Source organism: Labrus bergylta, chromosome 21 (assembly GCF_963930695.1).
Source record: "Labrus bergylta chromosome 21, fLabBer1.1, whole genome shotgun sequence".
NCBI classification, from domain to species: Eukaryota; Metazoa; Chordata; class Actinopteri; order Labriformes; family Labridae; genus Labrus; species Labrus bergylta.
The window spans coordinates 19271189-19297262 of NC_089215.1; the positions used below are offsets into that span (position 1 = coordinate 19271189).

Below are 26074 nucleotides of genomic sequence, written 5' to 3' on the forward strand. Positions count from 1 at the left end.
GACATAAACATATTACTTTTTGCTGTATAGGCCATGAAAGGTCATTCCAGTGCCAGTAAAGCTGATGTGGTAGGCTGAAGAAGTTCCTGTTTCAGAAGTTGTCTGTTTTATCATCGTAGGTTTTAATACTGCTGCTTCTCATATTTTAACAGATATCAAAAGCATGAGGTAAAAGGGTTGCTACAGGCAGGAGCAGACCTGACACCTAGACAGCTACAAGAACAAAGAAAAATGGAGAGGAAATTCTTAGAGAGATATCAAAAAGAAAAGAGCATTCCATAATATTATAAACGAAGACCTCACCCACAGTAGATGTGGATGAAGTAAACCCATTAATAACCTCCGCCCCCACCCCAACCCCAACCCCAACCATCCAATAGGGTTCTGCAAACAATAATCAGTCACACACAAACATTAACAACAAAGAGGAAATAATCATACAAACTGAGGAAGACACAAAAGATGCTCAAATAGTTCTTCAATGCTGCTTACATGTCCAGCCAATAAGAAGAGAGAGAGCCGTTTGAAACAGTGTGAGAGAAATAAAAAGAGGAGGATGATGCATGATCAGGTCAAAGTCTTCCTGCACAGAGATAACGTCTCAATAGAATTCAATGGCAAATCTGGGGAGGTCAGAAAGGCAGGGGGTGATTTAGAGGTTCCTCACAGATATGATGGACAATCTGTACAAGAAACTCTACAGAGAACCCTACTCTACCCTGAAGATCTCCCGCTCCCCAGCTTTTCCAAGCACAGGATTCTGGATTGTGAAACCAACAGTGATGGACCGAGAACCATGTGCCTGTAAAATACATGAAAATGTCAAAGTAAAAAAACAAACTGCACAAAGTTGGGGTAACAAGGACTCTATCAACAACTGATCTGGTGGCTTCATCTGTTTGTGTCAGAAAATATTCAGTGCTGGGGTGCTGGTGGCGCAGTGGTTAGTGCGCGCGCCCCATGTATGGAGGCTATGGTCTTCCAAGTAAGCGGTCCAGATTTGAATCCAGCCTGTGGCTCCTTTCCAGCATGTCGTTTCCCTCTCTCTCTCTCTCTCCCTGATTTCGACTCTATCCACTGTCCTGTCTCTCAATTAAAGGCCCAAAAAGCCCAAAAATAAAGCTTAAAAAAAATAAAAAAATGCTGGTGCTTTTGCTGGAAAGTAAGTCAAAGCAATAATCTGTTAGGCATTCTTGAGGCCTTTGACCTGCTGAGGAGAGGAAGATGAGCGGCAAAGAAGAAGAGGGTGTGGTCATGAAATACTCAGGGTCATAGATGTGGTCTGATCTACCCTCATATTGGACTCATTGAGGTGTCTTCATGAAGCGCTGCATCCAAATAGATTTTTTTTTCTCACTGATGTGCAGCCTGCAGGGAGGCAGGTGTGACCTTTACAATGAATGTGTTTGAGCGTCGTGCAGCATCCACTGCATCCTCTCTGAATGGCCCTTAAGACGATCAACAGAAAACGTTGTTTTCATCATCCTTGATGGAATTAGTTCGCCTTTCTGTAAATAGTTGGTTGAGTTTCAGGAATTTAGTCATGATAACAAAAGAATCCTTTCATAAATCTTTGAACTGAGAGGTTTCTTTCCTTTATTATAATTTAAGTTAAGAATACCAAAAAGAAACAACACAATGAGATGGGCAAGAAAAACATCAAGAACTATTCCTTAAATGAATACAGCATTTTGTCTTCCTGCACTGCTCATTAATATAGAGTAGATTCAAAATCACCTCTGGGAGCAAAAACTTTACTAAACAAATGACAGCTCTGCTGACAGCGTGAGGAACATTACTGCATTGAAGGAAACGCTACAGACGTGAGCAACGGATTCCTGACATCCACGTCAACTGTTCACAACTCAGTCTCACAAATCAAACAACAAAACACTAGACTTCAATTCAACCTTTATTATCTTGTTCTTTTCTGCTTTAAATTAATTTCCTCTTCTCTTTGTAACATCTGAAACAAATGAAAACAACCTGAAAAGGAGTGATAATAAAGACTGACTTAATTTAAATTGATACACCATAACAAAAAACAAAACAAAAAAAACTGTAAAATATAACAGGTAATGTCTTTAACGTGTCTGTAAAACACTGTTCCAGCTCAGCTTGGTATGGTAGGATTTGGCATCTTTAATAGAGACGCCTTCAGTTGGTTGCTTCGTCTTAAAAACAAAATATTCTCTTATTGCATTTGGCAGAAAAAAAAAACCCAAAACAAGAACAAAATGCTGTTAAAAAACACAACTTAAGAGACATATGCAATAGTGCCAATGTTTTTGAACTTTTTAGCTATCACACACAGAGAAGCACGCAAACATAACACAACCACACAAACTCGTTCACTCAAATGCAAGTTGTCAGATTAACATCTATTCACTTCCCTGACTAGAGCAGATAAGTGTTCAAAAGCAACCACACACGCAATCACACATGAACAAACACACACAAACGATTCTGATGAATCTCTCATGGACAAGAAAGAAAGAAACATTCAACATTGTAGCAATAACACAGACACTCCCGATATCTTCGTCATTATCTTCATCACATCTCCATTCGGTCATACTGTCATCGCTCCTTTCATGCACACACAGGCAGGCAGGAGGGCACCTTGTACAGCGAGTAAATAAGTGACCATAGTCATCATTAACATCATGACAATATATAATAACCAACTTAATTTTCTCGAGTAAGAAAAAATACAATAGCGAGGTCAGTGTTGAAGGGCAAAAAAAGGACATCTCTGGATTTTCACAAAGTTTCACACATTTCTCTTTTCTTTTAAAACAGAAAGAAATGATAAACAACCGACATACATCAACGAGGAGTTACAATTTTGCTTGTCAAATATAAGAGCAGAGTGTAACTGATGAGAAGGTGTGATGCTGCTGACATGGCAGGCGGGCGGCCGCTGGGTGTTAGCCAAGGCCACTGCTGTTGTAACATTAAGTCGTCCTGTAAGGTCTGTGTAGTTGTTGTGTTGTAGCTCTGTTTTAAAACATGGAGGGATTTGTGGAGGATGTGTCAACAACAACCCCAGAGGCATATAGTGCAAGTTTGGCTAATGTTGTATTTGTTCAATTGTTGTTGGTTTTTTTTTACCCTGGGTCCCATGTTGATGGCATATTTCCACCAAGGTAGAGGTGTGTTAGTACCTACTAAAAACCCTCTTCCTTCTCCAAACCTCAAGGTTGCTGATCGTCCGGTTGACTCAGTAGTGTGGCGCTGTCCCAAAAATTTCAACAAACTTCAGCTCCTTCCCAACTCTCAAGCTTCCAAACATGAGAACTCAGAAGTGAGCCGGCCAGGTCTATGAGGGCTCAGTCTGCAAGTCGGAATTTTGAGATTCAACCATTAAATAGTAATAAAAAAGGGAGAGAAAAAAAAATAACTGTGGCACACTAAAAACAGCAATAGCTAAACTTGTTGATGTGTTCAACTCTGGCCGAGCCTGTCTACAGTGCATGCCTGAGTGATTGGGTCTCTGGATGCAGATGGTGGGATTTGGAGTAGAGAGAAAGAGCTATCCAGTTGAGTCCTAAGAGTTTAATGGATTTCACCTTTTTCCCCGGTTCAAGTTTTACTGTTGTCTTCATTTAAAGTTAAGCGGCTTAATGTGTGTGTGTGTGTGTGTGTGTACGTGTGCATGTATTTGCATGTAGCCTGGGTGGGGCATGATTGTTGAGTGTCTGCTTTTTGGCTAACCAGTGTAGCTTTAATTTAATGTAATCACTATGTGTAAATAAATACAGTGTGAAATATGTATTACAACTTAAGAGTAAAACGTGTTGTTTTTGTGTGCGTGTGTGTGTGTGTGTGTGTGTGTGTGTGTGTGTGTGTGTGTGTGAGAGTGTGAGTCGGCCCTTTCAAATGGAGTCTGCCCCCCCTCCCAGCAGGTCCCCTGGCAGCAATGAGGCAGGGCTTCCCATCTGGTGACAATCTTCAAGTGCCGGGGAACCCCAGAGGCTACTGCCGGGGTATCCCGACCCGCTCATCCCCCCCATGCCCCCCCACAGACCCTGCCTTCCTGCCTCCACGCCTCCGGCCCCTCCCATCCCAGCACCATTGTTGCTCCACTGGGCGAAGATGCCCAGCCCAGACCCCTGGGTGGCAGGCTGGTCCGATGAGCTGCCTGTGCTGTCCAGACTCTGCCACCCAGAGCTGGAATGCCCGGCTCCTCCACTTCCTCCTCCTCCAGCAGTGGATCCTCCTTCTACTCCTCCTCCCACGCCGCTGCCTCCTGCTCCCACTCTCTCGCAGCTCCCTCCGTTACCACTGGCTGCTACTGCGGAGGCGGATGTAGGCCCAGAGCCTGCAGAGCCAGCTGTACCTCCAGCGCTCCCTGCTCCTCCTGCCTGGGAATGTGCAATGTAGCGAGCTACATCCTCCTCACTCACAAACTCGGCCAAAATGGTTGTGTTACCCAGAACACACCTGGTATGACAAAAAAGGTTTGTCAGTTACTCTTTTTTTTTCTTCTGCAGAACATGTTTTCATTTGAGTTCAGGAGTTATGGCCCCCATGTGATGGTAGAAGAACAACAGACTTACATGTGGAGTGCACTCTGAGCCTTGGCTGCTTCCTGTTTAGAGCTGTAGCGAATCAGAGCAGTGCCTTGGGTCAGGCCAAGGTGGAAAGTCAGCAGAGGGCCATGCTGCATGCAGATGGTCCTCAGAGTGGAGCCATCAATCTGGAGAAATATGCAAGAAAGATGATGGTAAAACAAATAGAAGACTCGTGGGTTGAGGTACAAAAATAAGTTGCACTGTTCCCATGTGGATTAATATTTGTGTGCGCCTCTGATTGGTGCATGGCAGTAACAAAATGGTTACAGCTTTAAAAGTGCTGTGTGTTTCCCTTAGGTAGTTTCAGTAGTTTTTGCATAATGCATCTGTTTGTTTACCTGTGGTGTGAGGTTGCTGAGCACCAACCAGCAGCTTTCCCGAGAGCTGCCGTCACTCCAGGTCGAGCCTTCAGAGAGTAAACAGACACAAAAAAAACCAAAAAATCCAGAGTGAGATTTTTTCACATTCACTTAAAAAACAATCCCACTCTGTTTTGCCCCTCGGATAAATGATGAATGACTTTCCCTGCTGCCTACACTGACGCTTGGCTGCACTTCAAAATCAAATATAAATGGATTATTAAGTCGGAAAAAAAAGACAATCTGTTTATCTCAGCAATCACAACCAGTTGTTTCATCAGCAGTGTACATTTAAATAAGCTGTGTGTAGTTTAATTGTAGTTCAATACTAACTGAACCTGTATGAGGGAAAGGAACAACCCTCATACCAAAGCAATATGAGAAATGTGTTGGGACATTACCAGAGGAGCTTGAGCCCCCACCCCAGCTCCTGCCGGCCAATCGAGGGGCTCCTCCTGACCAGGGGGAAGGTGACGGCTGCTTTTGACTGGCTAATCCTGGAGGTGGGCGGGACAGCTGGTTCTGGCTGCTGCCACGGCTGGCTTTCCAGGACTTGTGTCCAATGGGCTCTGGGGGCCAGCTGGTCTTGTAGTCTGTGTACTTTGCTGCATAGGGACAAAGAAGCAATAAAAAAAACAACATATTAACAAACCATGTATGCAAATCTTAAGCTTCTGACACAGATAGGGTATGAAAAATGGGAACATGGTAAATAAGGACTTCTATCAATGTGTTTTGTTCATAAAATAAGTTAAAAGTATTAAATATCAGAGATAATCAGTTATATGACTCACTGGGAAAGTTTGTATGAATCCATTGATCTATTTTTGTATAAATTGATATATGTACTTGGAAAAAAAAAAAAAATTAAAATAAAGATTTCTCAAAGTGTCAATCCTCTTAAAGCCCAATTTAAAATGAGCCCAGGAATGTGGTGGCGTGTGGTTGCCTGCTGTTACCTGAGTTGTGTGCGTTGTTTAGGGGACTGTCTGAGGCACTGTAGGGCCAGGCACCAGGTGAAGGCAGCAAGGTGTTGAGGGGAGGGGTAGGATCTGCAAACAAATACCCAGAGAAAGTGTGTAAGATTGTTTTTCATCATGAATGATAACAACTATCCCAACAGAGAGAATCTTTATTTACGGAGACATTCTCATAAGCAGCTTTTATTGACTGTTCAATAGCTCATTTCAAATTATAAGATGAACATAAGTGTTTAATAACAAATATATCAACTTAAATAAGCAAAGACAAAAATATTTCTTGTCACAACATGACAAGAAATTAAACATTGACAAATCTTCACATCAGCAGGATAGAAATAATTAAAGCGGTGTCCTCACAGCGGTTACAATTCTTACCAGTATTATCTTGTAACAACTGGTGCTCAGTATCATTGAGGTTGGGGGACACTGCATTTCCCATCATGCTCCCCGGGGTCATGTAGGGGTCAGATTCAGGGTCGACACGGTCGATTCCCTTCCAGGGCACGCCAGGCTGGAACTCTAAAGAGAAGACACACACGTGGTCGGATGAGGAGAGTTTTGAAGAGGCAGACAGAAGATGAAATAAATATGAAACCCTCTTCAACAGTAGACACGTTCAACGGCAAACAATATTTAAACATGAGAAATAAAACTAGTTAAAACTTAAATAAATGTCTTTCTGTGTGACGGTTTGCTCCGTGTTCAGCAGAGTCCACAACATGCAGTTTCTGCACAGCTGTGAAGCTCTTTTTAGTACCATCTGTTTTCACCATGTGGAGTTCTACAACCTACTGCTACAGTAGTTGAGCTCTCAGTCTATGGAAACATTGATAGTTGTGATATCCATATATAAAAGTAGCACCGCCAGCATGTTCTCGTCATGCTGGCGGTGCTACTTTGCTGGCGGAGGCTGCAGTTGCTGCCATGACGGCACATGTCTCAGCGTTATATACTGGTATTTTAGACGCGTCGGTGTACTTTACGCAGCCAACTTACGATGCAAAAATCGATATTAAGAGTGGGTCTTACACACAGAATTTTATGGTAATCACTTTGATTCTAACATGTTAATTACCAGGGGGCCAGCTGGGCGTAGGGGTAGGCTTATTTCCCATCTTGTTGCCAGGGGTGCGATGCCAGTTGTCTCCAAGCCCGTCTCCAACCATCATGTCATACTGAGAGTAGGGCGAGCCCCCGGGCATCTTCATTGGGGTGACAGGACCTGGAAGGTCAAGGATGAATGTTACATCACTGAACAAGAGATGGATTCAATAATGACTGTAATCTATGACTTTACAATCTCCCATGAACACTTTCTGCCTGGACACCTTTCCCTTTCATGTCTCATCAAACCCTTTATACAAAAACCCCACGGATCATCTCACCATTTTTGTGGAATGCGTTCTCTGGTGAGGAGGCATCTGGAGAAGAGTGTCCCTCCATCATCCATTTGAATCGAGACTTCTGACCCCCTAGGTCTTTCATGCCCCCAGGCCCCCCCACCACAGAGCCACCCAGGTCAAGACCTTGAAGGTTCACCCCAGAACTAAAACCTGCGTACAAGAAGAGACCCAGAGAATCAAGAGGTTTATTATTTGCCAACTTTCATCTGCTTAAAATAAAACTTCAGTGCTACCAGAGTAACATGGCATCCAACTGTGAATAAATTAAAGAAAAAATAAAAGGTGAAAAACATTTATTTCCATTTGAAATGTTGCTCATGCAAACCACACAACCAGAAATGGGCTCTAAACCAGCACAGAAACAGTCCCTCACCAGAATAGTGTCCAAGAGTTTTTTGGTGCAGGTCAGCCATAGATGCTGCCAGGCCTGGATGAGGCAGGGATTCAGCCCCAGGCAGTTTGGGACCCCCTCCGACACCTCCACTATGGTGGGAGGGGGAAAGTTTGGAGCTGCCACCTAACCCCCCAACCTGTTGCTGCTGCTGCTGCTGTCGAAGCACCGCCATGATCCTTGCCAGCTGAAGACAAACAACATAGAACAAGGGTCAGCAGCTGAGAGGACGAAGTCTAGAAGTATAAGGTGAGTGAGATAGTGGGTGTATGCGTGTGTATGCGTGTACCTGCTGAGGGTCCGCCTGCTGCCGCACATTAGGTGTGAACTTTCTCTGGTTTTGCAGGAGCTGCTGTGGCTGCTGTTGGGGCTGCTGCTGCTGCTGCTGCAGGAGGAGCTGACAAGCCTGAGCAAACACAGGCAGGGTGAAACAGAAAAAGAAACAAAAGAGGAGTGAGAAGCCAACGCAGACAAAAATGCAGTGCAAGGTTTGCACATGAAACCATTTGTCAACTGAATGATTATCAGCCTGAGTGTGAGTATTTGAGCTCTTCAGTGAAGTGAATCATCATCATCATCGTGCCTGGTCAGTTGGTAAGAGATTTCGCAAAAGCTTGTTGTCCTGAAAATATCTGTCACAAAGTGCTTTGTAAACTTGCTATTTGAAAAACTGTTGTGTCCACATATTGTCTTAATTCTTACTTGAATTAATCTGAATTATTTCCTGAGTTTTGAGGTAGGATTTCGACGAGTCATTCTTTATCTCAGCATACTATGTCACTCTAGAGATAACCCAGTAAGTGCACATATTTTTTCCACATTTCTCTATTTTCTTAAGTTCTGAATTTTAAAAATGTTGAAAACTTTGATAAGATCATTTCATGTTTCCAGACTCAGCAGGATGTGATTAAACCATGCACTGATGTGTAGCGGTGTATATTTGCTTCTCACCAGCTGAAACTGGATGTGAGGTGGGTAGATGCTGCTTAGCATGGCAATATGCTGAGGGGACAGCTGTGGAGGGAACACACCTCCCCCCAGTCCTGCCACCCCTCCCACGCTGCCGACACCCCCCACACTCCCGCTGGGAGGGGGCATCTGCTTCAGCACGGAGCCTGGCACCTGCAGACAGACACAACGGCAGGCAAGCACACCTGTTACCACAGAAACGCTTTGGTGCAGTAACCACTAGCAACCATGTTAGCTTGCTGCTCCACCCCAGTTAACTTCCATTGTCTTCCATGTTCTCATTAGCTAGAGTTAAAAAGTTACTCCACCCTGAATGAGTGACTGAAAGACACATTTTACTTTGTATTCTTCAGATTAAAGCATGGAAACATGATCAGTGTTGTTCTGAAATGTGATTATGCTTTCTAGGGACAACTCTGACTGACAGACACCTTATTGACAACAAGCAGATCATTTAATAAAGTTTGGATTCCATTGGAGTTAATGGTAATAATAGTTCTCCAACTCCCCTTAACTGCCACCTTTCATCTTAAAATCAAATATGTAAAGTGCACAAAGCTGCAAGAGTCATCTAAGCAGATGTGTAATGAACTTTCAAACAATGTTTTAGTTATGAGCTTCTATAACAACAGCATATCATAACAAGAAAAGACAGAAATTGGCTATAAGAGCTAAAAATGTGGAGGTGGGCTTTGCCAAAACTTAAACAAATCTCAGAGTTGAAATTGTACTGCATTAAATGTGTTACTTTGCAACAAAAACAAACAGTTAAGATGACACACACAGACAGACAGACTGTCAAACCAAACACTTCCTGTGTCTGAATAAGTGTGAAACATGTAGACAGCCTCATTGAATACTGTTCAGAGAAGCATTTGTACCTGAGGTGACAGGAACTGATGAGGCACTTGCGCTCGCATCCCTTGGGACTGGTTTAAGGGTGGGACACTTGGCTGGTGTCTTGACGGAGCCATTCCTCCTCCACTGCCGAAAATACTGTGACCACCCTGTAATTGAGCATGTAAAATTTAACATCACAGGATCCATAACAGGGGAGATTTTTATAAACATGCAGATCAATCAGAGCATGACAGACTTGACCATGAGGAATCGGAGGTATAATTGCGTGGTTATCTTTTGGAAATGGAATACTACAAGAACACAGTGTTAAAATGGTGGGACAGAAACAGGAGGATAGGTTATCTTACTTGTCTAAAAGGGACAGTGTGGTTGAAGAGGGAATGGGGCTTGAAGACAGTGGGTGGTGAGTACAGAGAGTAAGGACCCTCCTCCCCAAGGCACCAATCCTGATTGGTCAAAGGCAAGGTCTGTCACAGGGACAGCCAATAGAGGACCAATTTGAGTGTTGGTGAAGGGGGGGGGGGGGATAGAGGACGGTTGAAACAGGGAGGAACGGCAGAGGCCGGGAAGAAAAGGTAGGATTACAAGGGGAAATAAAGAATAGTGAGAAACGACAAAGTGTTAGCAAGACATGAGAAAGACATAAGAGACAGAGAGTGGTAAGATAGCAGCGAGGCGTCACCTTGTCATAGTAGGACCCAGGATCCCCAGGTACTGCCTCTTTGGAACCAGGTGGACGATAAGACATCCCCCCTCCTCCTCTTCCTCCTTTCCTCAGATCTCCATTGTAATCGTTCATCAACATGCCTCTTTTATCCACATCCATCTTCTTCTCCTGGAGCGAACCTGGAGCCAGGTCCATGTTTGGGCCACTGGGATCGTCATTCTTGGGGGGGAAACAGACAACCATCTTCATTAACATCATAATCATGCTGTAAATGAAATACTACATGCCTGAATGTCTAGGTGGATAAGCGTGTTTTAGGATGCCAGACCATATTAACACCATGCACATGAGAAGATAACTCATCTATCTTACCAGAAGTCCCATGTTAGAGAACTGTCTGTTGATGGGGCTCATCCATGAGTCTCCCCCAGGCTTCAGAGGACCCTGAAAGACAAATAACAAACTTAGCAGAGGAATGATGTCATGAAGGGTTTAATCAGAGAAACATTAATAATTTGTAATGTCTAAAAAATAAATGATTTTTTTTCTCTGCTTTCTAAGATCAAGAGAAACTGAAGCAACCAACTGAGTAATTTAGACTTTCACTTTAAGCTTTCCAAAGATTAATTTAGACTTTGATTTCAAACTGTCCAAAGATTCATTGAAATCAAGTAGTGGAATATATTTCTAATGTGACCAAATTTGTTACTTGAATTCCCTTTCGCCATCTCAAGTCAGCTGAAAATCGTGAACAGATTATTCTTGGGCAATCCTTTGATCTTTATGGATGTAATGTAATATTTTTCTGGATTTGGATTATAGGGACAGTTGCTGATGCAGCAGGATTGTTTTTGTTGAAATATTTTGACGGAAAGAGTACAGTAGACTCTCCGACAGTAAGAAAAATTAATCAGGAAGACTTGTTTGTTAGTTTGTGGTCTGACATATGCGTAGATTGTGGCTGCTGTGTTGGTTGCATCTTTTAACTACGTACAGCATGAGTGACAGAACATTGTTAAATGGGGGTGAAAAGAAAACACACTTACAGCCCGTAGGCGGGTAGTCAAAGGAGATGATATATCAGAATAGTTTATATTATTTGTACATTTTCAAAACCAATGCAATATAATTTTAAGTTTTCTAAGTCATCATGGCCTCTTAAGAACTGGGATCTATTGACATTGCAATAAGCAGATGTTTTTTTAATAATACCAGTTAACGTTCACTTTAACTTCAGTTTATTAACAGAATTAACTGATATCAAAGTTAACGTCTTTGTTAACCGACTAATTGTTAACAGTGACATTTTTGATTACCTTTGCCTTACCCAAAATAAGACTAATGACCCAAGACATTGTGTGGTGAATAATAATCAACATTCTACAAATGTTCTTAAATCAATATTTATTTTTCGAACCAGTAACCTACCTTGTTGCCGGGCTTCTTCCCAGCCTGGCTCTGTCCCCAGCCCCCGTTGCTTCCCTGTCCCCAAGATGAGCTGCTTCCCTGGGAGCCGGCGCTGTTCCACATGCCACCTCCCTCCTCCTCATCCTCCCAACTTGAGTGACGTGAGGCAGCAACAGAGCTCTCTTTGTCACCCCAGCCATCTTGCATAGACTTTGAACCTGAAAGTGAAAAGGGGCAATACTTAATGGCACATTCTCTTCTTGAAAAGGCAATTTACAGATGTGGTACAGATCTTAATTTCTTAGTGCAAGTTGACGGCTAAGCATGCAAACATCACAAATCTATAAAAAGACAATATCAATTGGTCAATCCAGCACAAACATCAAAATAAGTTTGTATGGACATCTAATGAAAACAGTCATGTTAAATTTAACTAATTTTGTGCAGTATTCCCCAAACACACACACACACACACACACACACACACACACACATATATATATATATATATAAAAATATATTAGTCTTTATTTGATCCCTAACCAGATTTGATGGGGTTTGGAGAAGGGTTTCCCCAGCTTGTAGTCTTCCCTCCAGCATCTTCATGATCTCCCCAGCCAGTGGGGGCTTCAGTAGGCTTTCCCCAAGCTGCCGTGCCATTGTCCACTGTAGGACTGGTTGGAGAGGCACCACCCCAACCTGAAGGACCTTCAGACACACAGACAACACAGGTCAAGATGGAGTAGTCTCATAGAGACCTTTTGCGAAAGGACAAACCTATTTTTCTCACTTAGTCAGAGTCTAGACTAGTCTGCAGGTTGCTGCATGGTTAAAGCTGTGCACAGAAGTCAAAGGAAACAAGGCACTGAAGCCAAAGAAGCATGGCCGGCTACTGTAAGTGTAATGTGCTGAAAGTGCTGAGACAACAAGCAGGTTGCGGACTTAAAAACATCAGCAACCATGACTCAGTAATACAAAAAAACATTTAACCTCAAAGCAAATCTTGAACCTCCAAAAAAATCAAATGTTACTGCAAATGCAGAAACTGTAATATTGAAGTTTTGAGTTGAACTTCTTTTAAGATTTTCAAAACACTTCATCTCCTTTACTATCAAACTGTAGCAACTGAATCTGAGACAACTGGAATCCAACAACAACCTTCAAATGATAAACTTCTGCTCCACAATAAGCCTTAATGGAATGTCTGCATCCCTCTGAACCTTACAGTTCAAAAACAGTAGCTGGCTGTGAGGTTTTAACGGAATCGTAATGACGATTGATGTAAGCACAAGGTGTTTATTTATTTTCATAGGATCCCCATTATTTTTTACTATGGTAAAAACTTTCTTTCTGGGGTTGATCAGTTAACGGTTTGAAAGAGTGTAATAACAAGGATAGAGAGATTGTAATTAATATGTCAAATTAAATAGAATTTAAGTAGCAACTTGTCAAAATATAATTTGTTTTTTTGATATCCATTTAAACTGATATAAATTTGAAGAAAAAAACTGATTGTGTAAAATAAGCCTATATCATCTCATATCATTTGCATTTTTACAACCTTACTTTCTATTCTATTCGACTGTTTGTAGCTTCTTACCAACAGAGGAAGTTTTTGTAGGTCCATGGCCAGTGTTGAAGTCTCTGCTACCTCCAAGCGCTGCAGCCTGCCTGCTAGGCTGCTGCTGTATTGGAGGTCCCTGCTGTTGCTGCTGCTGCTGCTGCTGCTGCTGTTGTTCTTGTTGTTGCTGTTGTTGTTGTTGTTGTTGTTGCTGCTGCTGCTGTTGCTGTTGAGCCAGACCCTGGCCATGAGACTGCTGGCCAGCAGGGGCACTGTTCTTGTCCCACAGGTTGACAGGCTTGTAGTTGTAATTGGTTGGGTCTCCCCATGCTGATGTTCCATCATCTATCTCGTTCTTCCTGCTTATAGACTGCGGCGAGGGTTCCTCCCATCCGCTTGGTTCAGATCCACTTCCACTTCCTCCAGAACCACCAGGAATAGGCCCTGAGGTCCAGCCTGAGCTTTGGTTCTGATTCTGGGCTTGAGAGATTGGTTTCCTCCCACCGCCCCCTTGCATAGCCCCTTGGTCCATCGTTTGCTGTCGCTGTGGATGCTGATTGCGGGGCTGTGATTGTTGCTGTTGCAGTTGTGCCTGCGGGCCTGTGATGGAGCCCGGCTGGCTGTTTGGCATCTGGTGCATTTTGTTTCCTCCACTCCAACTTTGATTGGGTTTGGACCCCATGCCTCCAACAACACCCACCCCCCCACCACCACTACCTCCTCCCCCTGTGCCCCCTGCTCCCCAGGTCCTCCGGGGTGTACCATCATCCCAACTTCCCCAACCACCCGCACCTGAATCCCCACCTGAGTTTCCTCCATTGTTCCTCTCTTCCTCCCATCCACCTCCTCCACTATTTGATTTGGACTGTTGCTCTCCCCAGTCCCTACCTACTCCAGCCTTCTGTCCTGATCCCCACCCACTTCCTCCTCCATTCCCTCCCATTTCTTTCCAGCTCCCTGTCCCTTTCTCTTCCTGAGTCCCCCCCCAGCCTCCCCTCACTGGTTCACTTTGTTGACCAAGATCACCCCATCCATCTCCATTTCCTCCTCTACTACTGTCTCTCCATTCCTCATTCCCCCAACCCTTGGACTCCTGGCCATCTCCTGCCCCCATCCCACCTCCACCCCAGCCTGTAGTTTTCCCCTGCTGGCTGTGTCCTGGAATAACCCCAGACCCCATACCAGGTCCTGTTGTGGTCACTGGCCCAGATTGTGAAACGCCAAGATTCCTCATGTTTGGGCCTGAAGGTGGTGGGGCTCTCCCGGACAAAGAGGCCCCACTACTGCTACTGTTGCTGCTGCTCTCCCAGCCTTCTCCGGAGGACCCAGCAGAGGGAACAAGGGAAGGACCAGCCCCTGGACCCATGGAATCAGTGATTTGGGTCCTGGGTCCACCAGAATACTGAGAAGAACCACCAAGGGAAGATGGTTGTTTTGATGTAGCTGATGGCATTCCAACTTTACTCTGTCCTCCATGATCTCCATATTCCCAGGCTGTGTTTTGCCGGATCTGTGTTTGGCCCCAGCCGGTGTTGGACAGAACCCGAGGGTCCAGATCAGACCGACTGAGCAGGTTCTGTAAGGCAGCTTCAGCGTTAGGTGATGTGCGACGCGGACGACTATGACTGCTGCCGCTCCCGCTCCTGGAATTTCCGCCACTGGATGAAGATCCTCCCTGTGTTCCCTGTCCTTCTACACTCCCACCCCACTCCCCTGTTTCACCCTCTCCCTTCTGATTGTCCCAGGCTCTGGTTGTAGTAGTGGCAGTTGAGGAAGAAGTGGGGGCCGCAGGGGGGTTACCTGCTGTGCTGCCCCCACTACTGCTGCTGTTACTACTGCATGCTCCACCCATTCCCTCTCCTCCAGGATTAGCTCCACCAACAACGGTGGATTTACCACCCCAATCACTACCGGAAACCCCTCTGTCCACTCCTAGTCCTGATGACCCCCATCCTCCCTGAGATACCCCGGAGGTTTGACTACTGTTTCCCCCAGTTCCAGCACTGCCCCACGCATTAACCCCACTAGTGGAATTCGGATATCCCCAACCCGTGGTTCCATTATCTCCTTCAGCAGCTCCGAAGCCCCCTGCCCCACCTCCTCCATCACCCCAACCATCAGTCCTTGAGGCACCCGTTTTGGAGTTAGCTGCAGGGAAAGAAGGCTGGCCTCTCCATGTGGAGACAAGGTTGTGGTCCCCCACACTCATCTCACCTCCTCCTACACTTCGGTCCATTCCTCCCCCAATGCCTTCCCCCCCTACAATTTTTGGTCCCACTGATTCGCTGTCCCACTTCCCCGCTCCAATTTCTCTGTCTCTGGATTGCATTTGGTGAAGTTGGCGCTGATGGGGGCTTGATTGATTCACAGATAAAGGTGGGTGACCCCCCGGCACCACGACTGCCCCGCCTCCCAGGCCCAGGGAAGCAGAGCTGTTGGCAGACGAAGACCCTCCAGGGCCCTGGTGGTGGAAGGAAGGAGAACCTCCTTCCCCTACAGCAGCGGGCCCATCCTGCTGCACCAGGGCAGGCCAGGCCGAAGGGTTGGCATTTGGATTGAAATTGGCACCTGTAAGACCACTGCTGCCATCGACGGGGCCACTGGCATCATGGCTTCCTGGCACAGTGGAGGCTTTGGAAAGTGAGGAGGGCTGTTGTAGCAGAGGGCCAGCTACTGCATTCCCTCCTCCAAGATGACCCTGGGAGGCAGCCATTCCCCACGCCACGCCATTGGACGACTGCATACATTCATTGGGCAAAGAGAACGAGGAAGTAGATGAGGATTGGTTGCCAGAGGCACTGACGCTGTTCACAGGCATTACGTTGTTGCTGCTGCTGCCCCCCCCAGTCCCAGTGAAAGAAGCTCCTCCCCCATCATTGCCAGCGATGCTAGGCCACTCCTCCAGGTCGTTGCCATCGACAATAACCTTCTCCCTACCCTGAGAAGAGGCCTGGCTGCCTGAGCTCGTCCCCCACATGGAATTTGCATAATTAGAAGTAGTAGTAGAAGCAGCAACTGATGATGAGGTTAGGGCCAATGAGGAGGCAGCTGCACCCGAATCTGAAAAGTGGATCCAACAAGAAACTTTAGAAGTTTTTGAGACTTTTTCTGTATAACCTTTACAAAAAGTGAATTTTGTTCTATTTTCGACAGCATTGCAAACATTTACCTGAGACAGCAGCCATGTTTGCATTGGGGCCATCCCCTCCTCCCCCTCCTCCTCCTCCTCCCAGCAGCATGGAGGACAGTGGCGGCTGACCCCTCTTCAGTAGCACTTTATGGTCCTGCTGGCAGCGGAATCGTGGCGGCACTTCTCTCGGCATGTAGCGCGGTTGCTGCTGAGGTGCCTGGGCACCGCCTCCGCTACTGGTACTGCTGTTTCCAGCAGCACTGGCGCCGCCAGCGGTGGAAGAAGAAATGGTGTTGGAGGTTGGTTGTCCGTTGGCCACCGCCAGGCGCTTGGCATTGTTGCCGCCCTGAGACGGGTTGGCAGCACTGCCAGGGCCCAAGGTGGCGGGGGATGGAGAGGCAGAGGGGGTGGGTCCAGGGCTGGGGGAGGCAGAGCTGCTCTGAATGGCAGGAGACTGGGCAGACACCGGTTTAGACAAGTCTGGCACTGCAAAATTAAGGTGAAAAGAAAAACAGATGAGAAAGATATTAAGCATTTAAAAAAAACATAAAGATCAAGAACATAAAATAAATTTCATAAAATGAAGGATCTACGCTCATGTTCTGAATAGAGCATAATCAGCATATTATACTACAAAGACTTTCCTGATGATGAGACATCAGCTTCATGAACATGGCTTTTACCTTTTCTTCTAAGCACACTTTAATACAGTGACAATACAGATGAGCTTTGCTAAATATTTCCAACCCTTGACATTTTTTCTTGGTATTTACACAATTCACTGTGGTCTTACCTTTGTTTTTTTGTTCTGTCCCCTAAAGTTAACAAAACAAAGACATTAGTTAATCACAGTAAGGACACCATGAAATAAAAATCATTTTAAACATTCAAAAGTGAAACCTCAGCATACCAAAATACTGATAAAAAACAACTAAAAACAGTAAAGTGCATACTTAATGCCTTACCGAAGCCTGCAAGTCATAGTGAATATGCTCACCTTCTGAGAGGCTTCCCTTTTCCTTTTGTCGTCTTTCTTCCTTTTCTTGTCTTCCATGAACTACTGCTCCTGTCCTGATACTCCTTTCTGATAAAAAGAAAAAAAGACTTTACAAATGTATAATTTAAAACAAACAAACATGGTGCACATTTGTTTTGCCTCAAACTTAATTGAATTATTGCTTAACAAAAAAGGAGACAAAGTTCATAATTATTGCAGCATTAAACAAGGGAGACAACATCACAGTCGTTTCAAGGCTATGTACCGCAAGCCTCCATCAATGTGTGTGAGCGAAAGTAGATCACAAGTTTGAAAGAATTAATCAGCCATCAAATGCTTGGTTAAGGATACAGCTCAACCTGTAGGTAAATAACACTAATTATTAGGAATGGCACCGATCGGATCCTGGTTTTGCATATTGGTCTGATACCGATAGCTTGATTGGGCCGATTCTCGAGGCCAATCTACACAACCCAGTTCTGTGCTATTCTTTGATTAAGGCAAGTACGTGTGTGCACAACGTCACTGGTAGGCCTGTGTATTTTGCTAGGCGGAGCTAACAAAGCACAGAGTATGCTAAGCTAACAAACCCTATAAACAATATCTGCATGGCTCACGTTGGGAAGGGTGTCGACTTAACGAAAAGTTTAAAAAACAAAGAAGGCAGACGAAACTAAGCAGTTTAGTTTGTAGGCGGCATGGAAAAGAAACAGGAACAAGAACACTTAAGATCCCAGTACAGTTTGCCATCACGTAAGTAATTTCTAACAGCATTCTGCCTGGCTTCTCCAGGAACGCACGAGAAGGTTTAGCAGCGAGGTTAATGGATGTAAAAGCTTTGAACTTCACTGCAGGTACCTGGAGCTTTGACATTACCGCACAGTGCAGTGCTAAAGGCTACAAGCTAAAAACTTCCATGGATCACAACACCAGCGATTTAATTTCAACTGCCATCAAGGAAACGCTTTATCAGTTCACTTTAAGTGCATGACATTTGTAGAGACAATGCTAGCAACATGAAAAGGCCAAGGACAACAAAGGAGTGCCCAGCTTCTGCTGCTTTGCACAGATGATGATGCTCAACAAGGGTTCAATGTGACAACAGTGGGTGAGAGCTACTATTGCATGTGGTACATAAACTGTGGGTCAGATTGTGGCAGTAACTTAATCAGCGGATACCCACAGCCCAGGTATCAGATCGGTATCTGACCTCAAAGAGTTGAATCGACCCATCTCTAGAAATGATCCCTATCGTAAGCATACAGAATATTGTAAGCCAATCACACTGGCAGGTTAGACAAATGTAGATGGTTGGAGAGGTTTGACAGTCAGTGAACTCATCATGTTCGCAGACTGACAGAATCTTCATGTTGCTATAGAAACCAAAGCTAGTGACCAACTGCATGCTTGTGCTTAATGTTTTCTAAAATGGAGCTTGACAACTCTTTCAGATTAGTCTCTAAGAGAAATATACAAGAAGACATATATAGAGCAAGCTGGTTTACAAATCCACCTATTGATAAGAAAGCCTAAAGTAAGAATAGTTTGATGTTTGACACATGTGGAGGTTTTATAAGAAAACAATTAATAGTGCAGATAACATGGCCCAAGAGTTAAAGCTATTTACTGTTTATATAACAAAGCTTTATATCGCACTGGATCTATTAGCTTATATTACCATGTTAAAGGTCGTATTGGATTATTTACATATTAGAGAGCCGACAGTTGTTCTACATAACCGTACTGAACAGATAATCCCTGAAGAATGTAGTTTAGTTTCGTTTTTGCATAAATACTATGTTTGCTTTCAGTGTGCAGGATCATGGCTGACATCTCTCTTCAGGCCTGACGGATCAGAGCTGCTGATACGAGCTGTTCAGTTATGCATTCAGCTCTCCAGGTACTCTTTACAACACGCAGGTAAACTACAACACCTAATGATGCCGTGTCCCTGTTGCCCTGTCAACATTATTTCAGCCTCGTCCGCATTTAGCTGCAGAAGCTAAAGGTCCCAATCCTGCATCAGAAGATATGCTTTCTACCGCTAAAACTGATGAAGCGGCCTCCAGTATCCAAGACAGGTGTTCAAACCTGCACAAACATGTTACAGACAACACGTACACCACATCCATAGAAGTGTAAAACATAAAAGTGACAACTTACACAGCAGCTCCTGAGAGGACGTTTATAATATGTAGGAGTGGTGTCCACCCATAGTCGTAAAAAAAACGCATAAAGCAGAACAGCACGCACAAAAACAAGATATCAAACAGCTGTTCACTAACCTAAGACGGGTTAATAATGTGGTCTGAGTACCCTTACGGTCTTTACCATCTCATACACCGAGCCACACATCCAGCTCTGCTAAAGCTAATGCTAACGCTAGCTAACTAGATAAGCGAAGTTACCTGGAGCTACAAGTAGCCAAGGCTAACCATGTTAGCTTCAGCATTACGCAGTAGCGTTGCATTTAACCACCAACAGATGTAGCTTCCACTTTTTGCATGCACACACACCGTGACAATGTAAATACCGTGCAATATTCAAATATCTTAGGATTGTGTTTACTCACCTCAGGAATCACATATGACGAAAAGCTAGCGTGCTAAGCTAGCTCTGCTAAAGTGCTTCAGTGCGATTTTTTTTTTTTTTTATCTTTTAGAGGCATTCGTCGAGGCTGAGCGGAGAGTCAAGTAAGTGGCAGATGATGTAAAATACACGCGAAGTTAGCTACTGGTGTGTAAGTAAGTACTGACGTTGTAATAGTGTAAACCTTAATGTGCAGAAGATTTTAAATTTCAAAGCGCTGTGGAGTCAGTCGGTTGACGGGCGGCCATTTTGGTGCTCAGCATGAAGCGTCTCCAATGAGCAGCTGCGTGGAAGCTCTCTGACTGGCTGCTTCCTACCGGAGGGATGCATAAAACACACATTTTGACCTTCAGAAACTTTTGACAGTCGCCCTAAGCATATCTGTTCAGACTACCTGGAGGCACATTGTCACCTCACCCACTGGAAGTCAATGACTGAAAACTGTCAGATTTGTAAATTCATAATCACAACTTTGCCTTGATAGCAATGGGTCCGAAAAAGAGAGGCTCAAGGAAAAGGAAAACCGAAGAGGCTCTGGAGGAAGGAAGGGAGGAAGAGGACACCAAGGAGAAGGAGGCTGAGGAAAGAGGTGACAGGAGGAGGAAGGAGCGAGGAAATAAGAAGTACATAGGATGTCATGTTGGCATTCAAGGTAAGGCTCAATGCAATCATTTAAGATGCATTTTCAACTAAAGAACTTTCCCCAGGGAACACACACACACACACACACACACACACACACACACACACACACACACACACACACACACACACACTAATACAAGTTCCTGTTTCAAAAGCTAAACTTAGGACAATACAGGCACACTCTGCACTGAACAGTTCTGATTGGTGGAGTAGGCCTACTTGCCGCATTAACAAGACCTTGCCACAAGTCAGCAGAATAATGAGCTTTATCATCACAGCTCGAGATAACAAAAGGCTGGAAGAGACTTTGAATCAATTGAAAAGTAGCTCCTGGAACAAAAAGTCCTGGGGAAACGCAGCTGTGCCTAACTCACACTCTCAGTTCTTGTGAGGCCGTTTTTCTGTTTCCTGTAGGTGGGATATGGAAAGCGGTGGAGTCATGCACGGAGATGGGTGGCAGCAGCTTCGCCCTCTTCCTGGGCTCCCAGCGCTCATGGAAGAGACCCGCACTGGATCATGCAGCAGCAGCCAAATTCCAGGAGCAATGTTCCCTTCAGGGTTATGATCCAGCTCACATCCTGCCCCATGGGTCCTACCTGATGAACTGTGGATCTCCTAAAGAGGGTCTGTGAGACACTCTGATTGATGTCTCCTTTACGTCCGGTCTTTGACTTCTCTTCTGCTCTGTGTGACCTGCCCTCGTTTTTTAAATGATTTAATCATGAATTGAATTGAATTGTCCCACTCCATTGTTTTCGTTCAATAATCTACTATGGTTTGTGTTTTTGAATGCAGATGTGTTTGAGAAGAGCCAGGCCCTGCTGCTGGATGAGCTCAGCCGCTGCAACCTCCTCGGTCTCAGCCTCTACAACTTCCACCCCGGCTCCTCCCTGGGCTCCATCACCACTGAGCAGTGTGTTGACAAGATAGCAGGAGCAATCAACCATGCTCACAATCAAACACCCGCTGTGGTTACAGGTGGGGGTGGACAAAATATCAATAACACCCAGTACTCTGGTACTAAGGTTATACTATTCACAAATTGCAGGAATCTTGATTGAGCTTAATGACCATTTAATTGAATCAGCTTAAAAGCTATTTAAATGATGAAATATGTTATTTAGTTTCTGTGATGTGTAGGGTCAGCTTCCTCGTCACCTATGGTAATGGTGAATGGACTTGAGCTTATATAGAGCTTTTCTAGTCTTCCGACTACTCAAAGCGCTTTTACACAGCAGGTCACACCTACACATTCACACCCATTCATACCCTGATGGTAGTGATCACTATGTAATATCATCCATCAGAAGTAACTAATGCCATTCATACACCGCCACTGAAGCAGCGGGAGCAATTCAGGGTTAAGTGTCTTGCCCAAGGACACAATGGACATGTTGCTCAGCTGGGATCGAGCCCTCGACCTTCTGGTTGAGAGGCGACAACTCTACCAACTGAACCACAGCCGACCTATGTATCATTACGGTGAAGATCTCCATCTGGCTTACACTCCATTTACCAAATAATAGTACGGTTGGCTGTGGAAACGCAAGCAAGTTCAGGGTTTACCGTACCGAACTGTACTGAACCAAACCGGACTGCTTGGTGGAAACGGGGTAAATTGTCAATGAAAATTATGGCATGTAGCAACATAGGAATGACGTGTGGAAAACCCAATTTTAGAGGCTAAACACAGGAAAACTGCTTTAGGAAATTAAAACTGACCAGCTAAAGGACACATATGTGGGTGTTTCACCTATAGCCTTAAAGTTCCATTACAATACTACAATACGCCTGGAATTATAAATGTTTCAGTTCATTCCTTTTAAAGGCTTTATCAGTGCCATTGGTTCAATGTAGAGAAACTCTAACTGAGAGACGATGATGAGCTGGTGGTTTTTATTCTAGTGTCGTGAGAACACTCAGCAGTCACACTGGAACCCATTGCACAAAAACATTCAATCTGATGTCATTAAAAATCATAATTGGTGGGTTAATCACTTTGAATTTAATTAATAAAACTCTACTTTAATATGTTTGACCCCATTCAGAAAAATTTAACTACCACAAGAAAAGAAGAAAGTGAGTTTAATTATCGTATACTTAACCACTTGACCTCAGACTGACTTCTGTTCTAATGCATAACTTTCAATTTGCAGGAACTTGTCTGCAGGCTTTTCACTGGTGTTACATTACTTGTGATTCATGGCACACATCACAGTCCCTTTGACTGCCTTTCCCTTAATGCTGCTGTAGTGACAAGAATACACTGCTCGCAAAAACACACAGAGGCAGAAGTGAAACCTTCCCTCAGGCTGTGCCTCAGGAATGCACAGCAGCTAGAACAACGTCTGACATGTATTGTGTGGTTGGGGAAATATTGGAGATGAGTTGGGATATCAAACTAATAATGCTTTCTTCTCTTCTCTTTTTTTTTTGCCTCCATGGGGTCAGTGTTGGAGAACATGAGTGGGCAGGGCAGCACCGTGGGTGGCAAGTTCTCTGAGCTGAGGAGCATCATAGACCGAGTGAGAGACCAGAGCAGAGTGGGCGTGTGTCTGGATACCTGTCATGCCTTCGCTGCAGGTGAGTCAAACCTGAGCTTGATCTTTTTGTCCCACAGAAACAACAGAAATCAACATCCAGCACCATCCTTTAATTTAACACAGTCCACATTTTAATAGTGGAGCTTGAGTTTAACAGAGAAACATTTTGCATTGGTATATATTTTGCTCGAATCCTCCACTCTATAAATCTTAAATCTGCCTGATGTCTAAGCTGAAAATGTCACTACTGATGTGGAGCTGAACCCTGTAAAGGCTCAAAATGTTAATACTGCCACCGGGGCTGTGACGCTACATTCATAAACGATCGGATTCTTTTGAACAGCTCTTTTCTTTCCATTGCCCAATCCCAGTATCCACCCTAAAGCCTGAGCACTGTACCTTTTTAAAGACCTTATGTTATCCTCATTTTCACCTTTCATGTTGTCAGCCTTTGAGAGTACCTATAGAGTAGCTTTGCATCATTTACAGAGAGAACATTTTTTCTTATTTATGGTAAATGGATGGACAATTGGACAGACACGGGAAAGCAGCGGGAGCAACTTGGGCTTAAGTTTCTTGCCCAAGGACTCATTGAACTGGGGATCGAACTGCAGACAGCATTAGCCCTAAACTGAGCCACAGTCACCTCATACTTATTTTATACTGACATCAGTAAAAACTCTTATTACAGCCTCTGTCTGAAAGGTTTCTTTCAGCTGCTGTCTCTATAAGGCCCCATGTGGTCACTGCCTTCTGATTGGCCAGCTCTCTGAAAGCCTTCCAGGGGCAGAACGGGCAGAATGCTGCAGGGCTGCCAGGGGAGAGCTGCTCTCCAGTGCTCAGAGAACAACACCTGTACGTAAAGGATTGAAGCCTTCTCGTGAAATCAGTGGACAATCCTTTTACCGGTCTCTTCAGACTTCTCTTGGGATTACTCCGACACACGTTTACCTCGAGCTGAAACTTTGTCCAAATGAAGTATGGACATCCAGAGTTTTAAAATTGGGGTCAGCATAATAGGTCAACTTGACTGATGTCATGCATGCAGTGTGTGAGTCCGTTAGGGCTTGAGATGGTATAAAATGAGGAATGGGACCCACTTTTAGGCTTGAAAACAAAATGTGGCATTAAACAATAAGGGGGAAAAAAGCCTACCTTCTGTATGTATTTTGTTTTCTTCCATTACATTTGTATTGTAGCAATCTATGAAAATTCAGAAAAAGAGCTAATGTTAATCATGTGTAAATATTCAACAGTGATTCACCTCATGTTGTCTAAAGAATAAGCTTGTTTGAATTTTTCTCCCATCATGTCTGTGCTTGTCTTGTTTCCATTTAGTTTTGTTTTTTTCCCAACCTTATTTGGTAGAGCAGTATACGAACATTTGTTCACATTAAACCGGGGGACTGGACGTTCATGTCCTTCACATCACCAAGTTTGCAATAAACCTAGTCCCACAAAAAAAAAGACTGCAGAAATGAGGACTCAGGGAAAGTACGTAATCTGATGATTTGACAATGGGACAGCACTTAGCACTCACTGACTCACCGGGAACGTGCCTCAAAGAGGATGGAGAAAAGGATTGTTCTTGTTCCTACCTACTCATGCCAGTTGGTGGCATTAGCAGTAATTCCCATCTAAACTGTTTTTCCAGCTGCAAGTTAAAAAATAAAATGATTACACTTTATGATTGACGATGAGAACCAGCAAATCAACAAAATCTACCAAAAAAATAGAAAAATCATCCTAATATGCAAACTGTTTACCCACTAACCCTGATGTTAACCTCATTTACATGAAACAAACAAGCAACCAAAACAGTGAGCAGGAATATATACACCTCCATGGAAAGAAGCAAGAGAGAGACAGCTCCCGCCTGTTAAAGAGCAGCTCTAACCATCACTGCAGTCTTATGTCTCTCCATGTTGAAGCGTATTCTCCTTGCCCCTGTCAGGATATGACCTCTCTGCAGAGGGAGGAGTGAAGGCCGTGCTCGATGAGTTTGATAAAGAAGTGGGGCTCCACTATCTCAAAGCTGTACATCTCAATGACTCCAAAGGTAAAGCCAGGCCTGTCTCACAAGAATATCAGCTATTTGATTATATGTACAATCATTCTGACTCGTGCCGTTTAACTTTGTTGTCTAAATTTTCTTCTTGTTTTGCAGGTAAGCTAGGCTGCAACCTCGACCGACATGAAGACATCGGTAAAGGTCAAATTGGAATCTCTGCTTTCCGAGACGTTGTCAATGAGCCCAGACTGGACAACATCCCGTTGATACTGGAGACACCCGGACGGTGAGAAGACGGCAGATTAGAGAGATGATGGTTAAAAAGGACAAATATCCAACTTTGAAAACTTGTATTACATGTATTTATTCATTCACAAATGTAAATTATAATCGAAAGGAGTGCAGTACTTTTCTAAAGGAGTTGTGATTCTTTGATATCTAAGTAAAAAAATATAATTTAAAGAGGCTGTTATGTACCACTAGCTTTCTTACTGCTGAGATACATCTTAAACATTCAAGTTTTATCTTTCCCAACAGACCCGGATTCGAGTATGCTGAGCAGATCGAACTTCTCTATTCCCTCTGTGAGACAAAATAGAAAGTAACATCACACATCGATAAGCACTGCTTAACCGAAACCAGCCAAGCCACAGCTCGCACATCTGTGGGAGAATAGAAGTGTTTGTGGAGGACCAAAGTGGACGGCTGGCTGAACCCGTTCTTCTTTTTAAACACAGTCAAAGTTTGACATGTTGTTTCCGTCAGTCACAGTTTGAATGGTTTATGTAGGTTTTGTCTCTGATTGAACAGGAGTTGAATAAATGTGTTTTCTAAGTTTTAATGTGACTTGTGAGAAGCTGTCTTGTTAACAGTGAGCCATTAGAGGGCAGCATGGACACACAAATACGAACCTGATGTGAGGATCCTGAGAGCTTTAGAGTGTCTGCAAGCAGATGTACACATTGAGAGTTTAGTTCATCA

At 44.1% G+C, this 26074-nt stretch overlaps 2 protein-coding genes across 4 annotated transcripts; one reads left to right on the top strand and one right to left on the bottom strand.

Moving 5' to 3' along the window:
* Positions 1-1570: 1570 nt before the first annotated feature.
* On the bottom strand, positions 1571-20016 carry tnrc6ba (trinucleotide repeat containing adaptor 6Ba). 2 transcript variants are annotated; one of them, XM_065950022.1, is made up of 22 exons: positions 19878-20016; positions 17306-17392; positions 17102-17123; positions 16348-16794; positions 13218-16238; positions 12161-12325; positions 11639-11835; positions 10583-10654; positions 10226-10429; positions 9891-10010; positions 9564-9689; positions 8665-8835; positions 8003-8119; positions 7696-7900; positions 7305-7472; positions 6995-7141; positions 6295-6438; positions 5896-5988; positions 5338-5541; positions 4916-4983; positions 4563-4702; positions 1571-4446 (listed from the first exon to the last, which is right to left on the bottom strand). In XM_065950022.1, exons 2-22 carry the CDS (start codon positions 17360-17362, stop codon positions 3879-3881), a joined length of 6456 nt encoding a protein of 2151 aa, XP_065806094.1. In that variant the 5' UTR covers positions 17363-17392; positions 19878-20016; the 3' UTR covers positions 1571-3878. The 2 variants fall into 2 exon arrangements, with proteins under 2 accessions (XP_065806094.1, XP_065806095.1); XM_065950023.1 differs by lacking the exon at positions 9891-10010.
* si:ch211-141o9.10 (probable endonuclease 4) lies at positions 19127-25934 on the top strand. Of its 2 annotated transcripts, none has more exons than XM_029279510.2 (8): positions 19127-19225; positions 20379-20546; positions 20954-21163; positions 21335-21517; positions 22991-23122; positions 25037-25141; positions 25250-25379; positions 25631-25934. In XM_029279510.2, exons 2-8 carry the CDS (start codon positions 20381-20383, stop codon positions 25689-25691), a joined length of 987 nt encoding a protein of 328 aa, XP_029135343.2. In that variant the 5' UTR covers positions 19127-19225; positions 20379-20380; the 3' UTR covers positions 25692-25934. The 2 variants fall into 2 exon arrangements, with proteins under 2 accessions (XP_029135343.2, XP_020500458.2); XM_020644802.3 differs by lacking the exon at positions 19127-19225 and adding an exon at positions 19860-19998.
* The last annotated feature ends 140 nt before the right edge of the window (positions 25935-26074 follow it).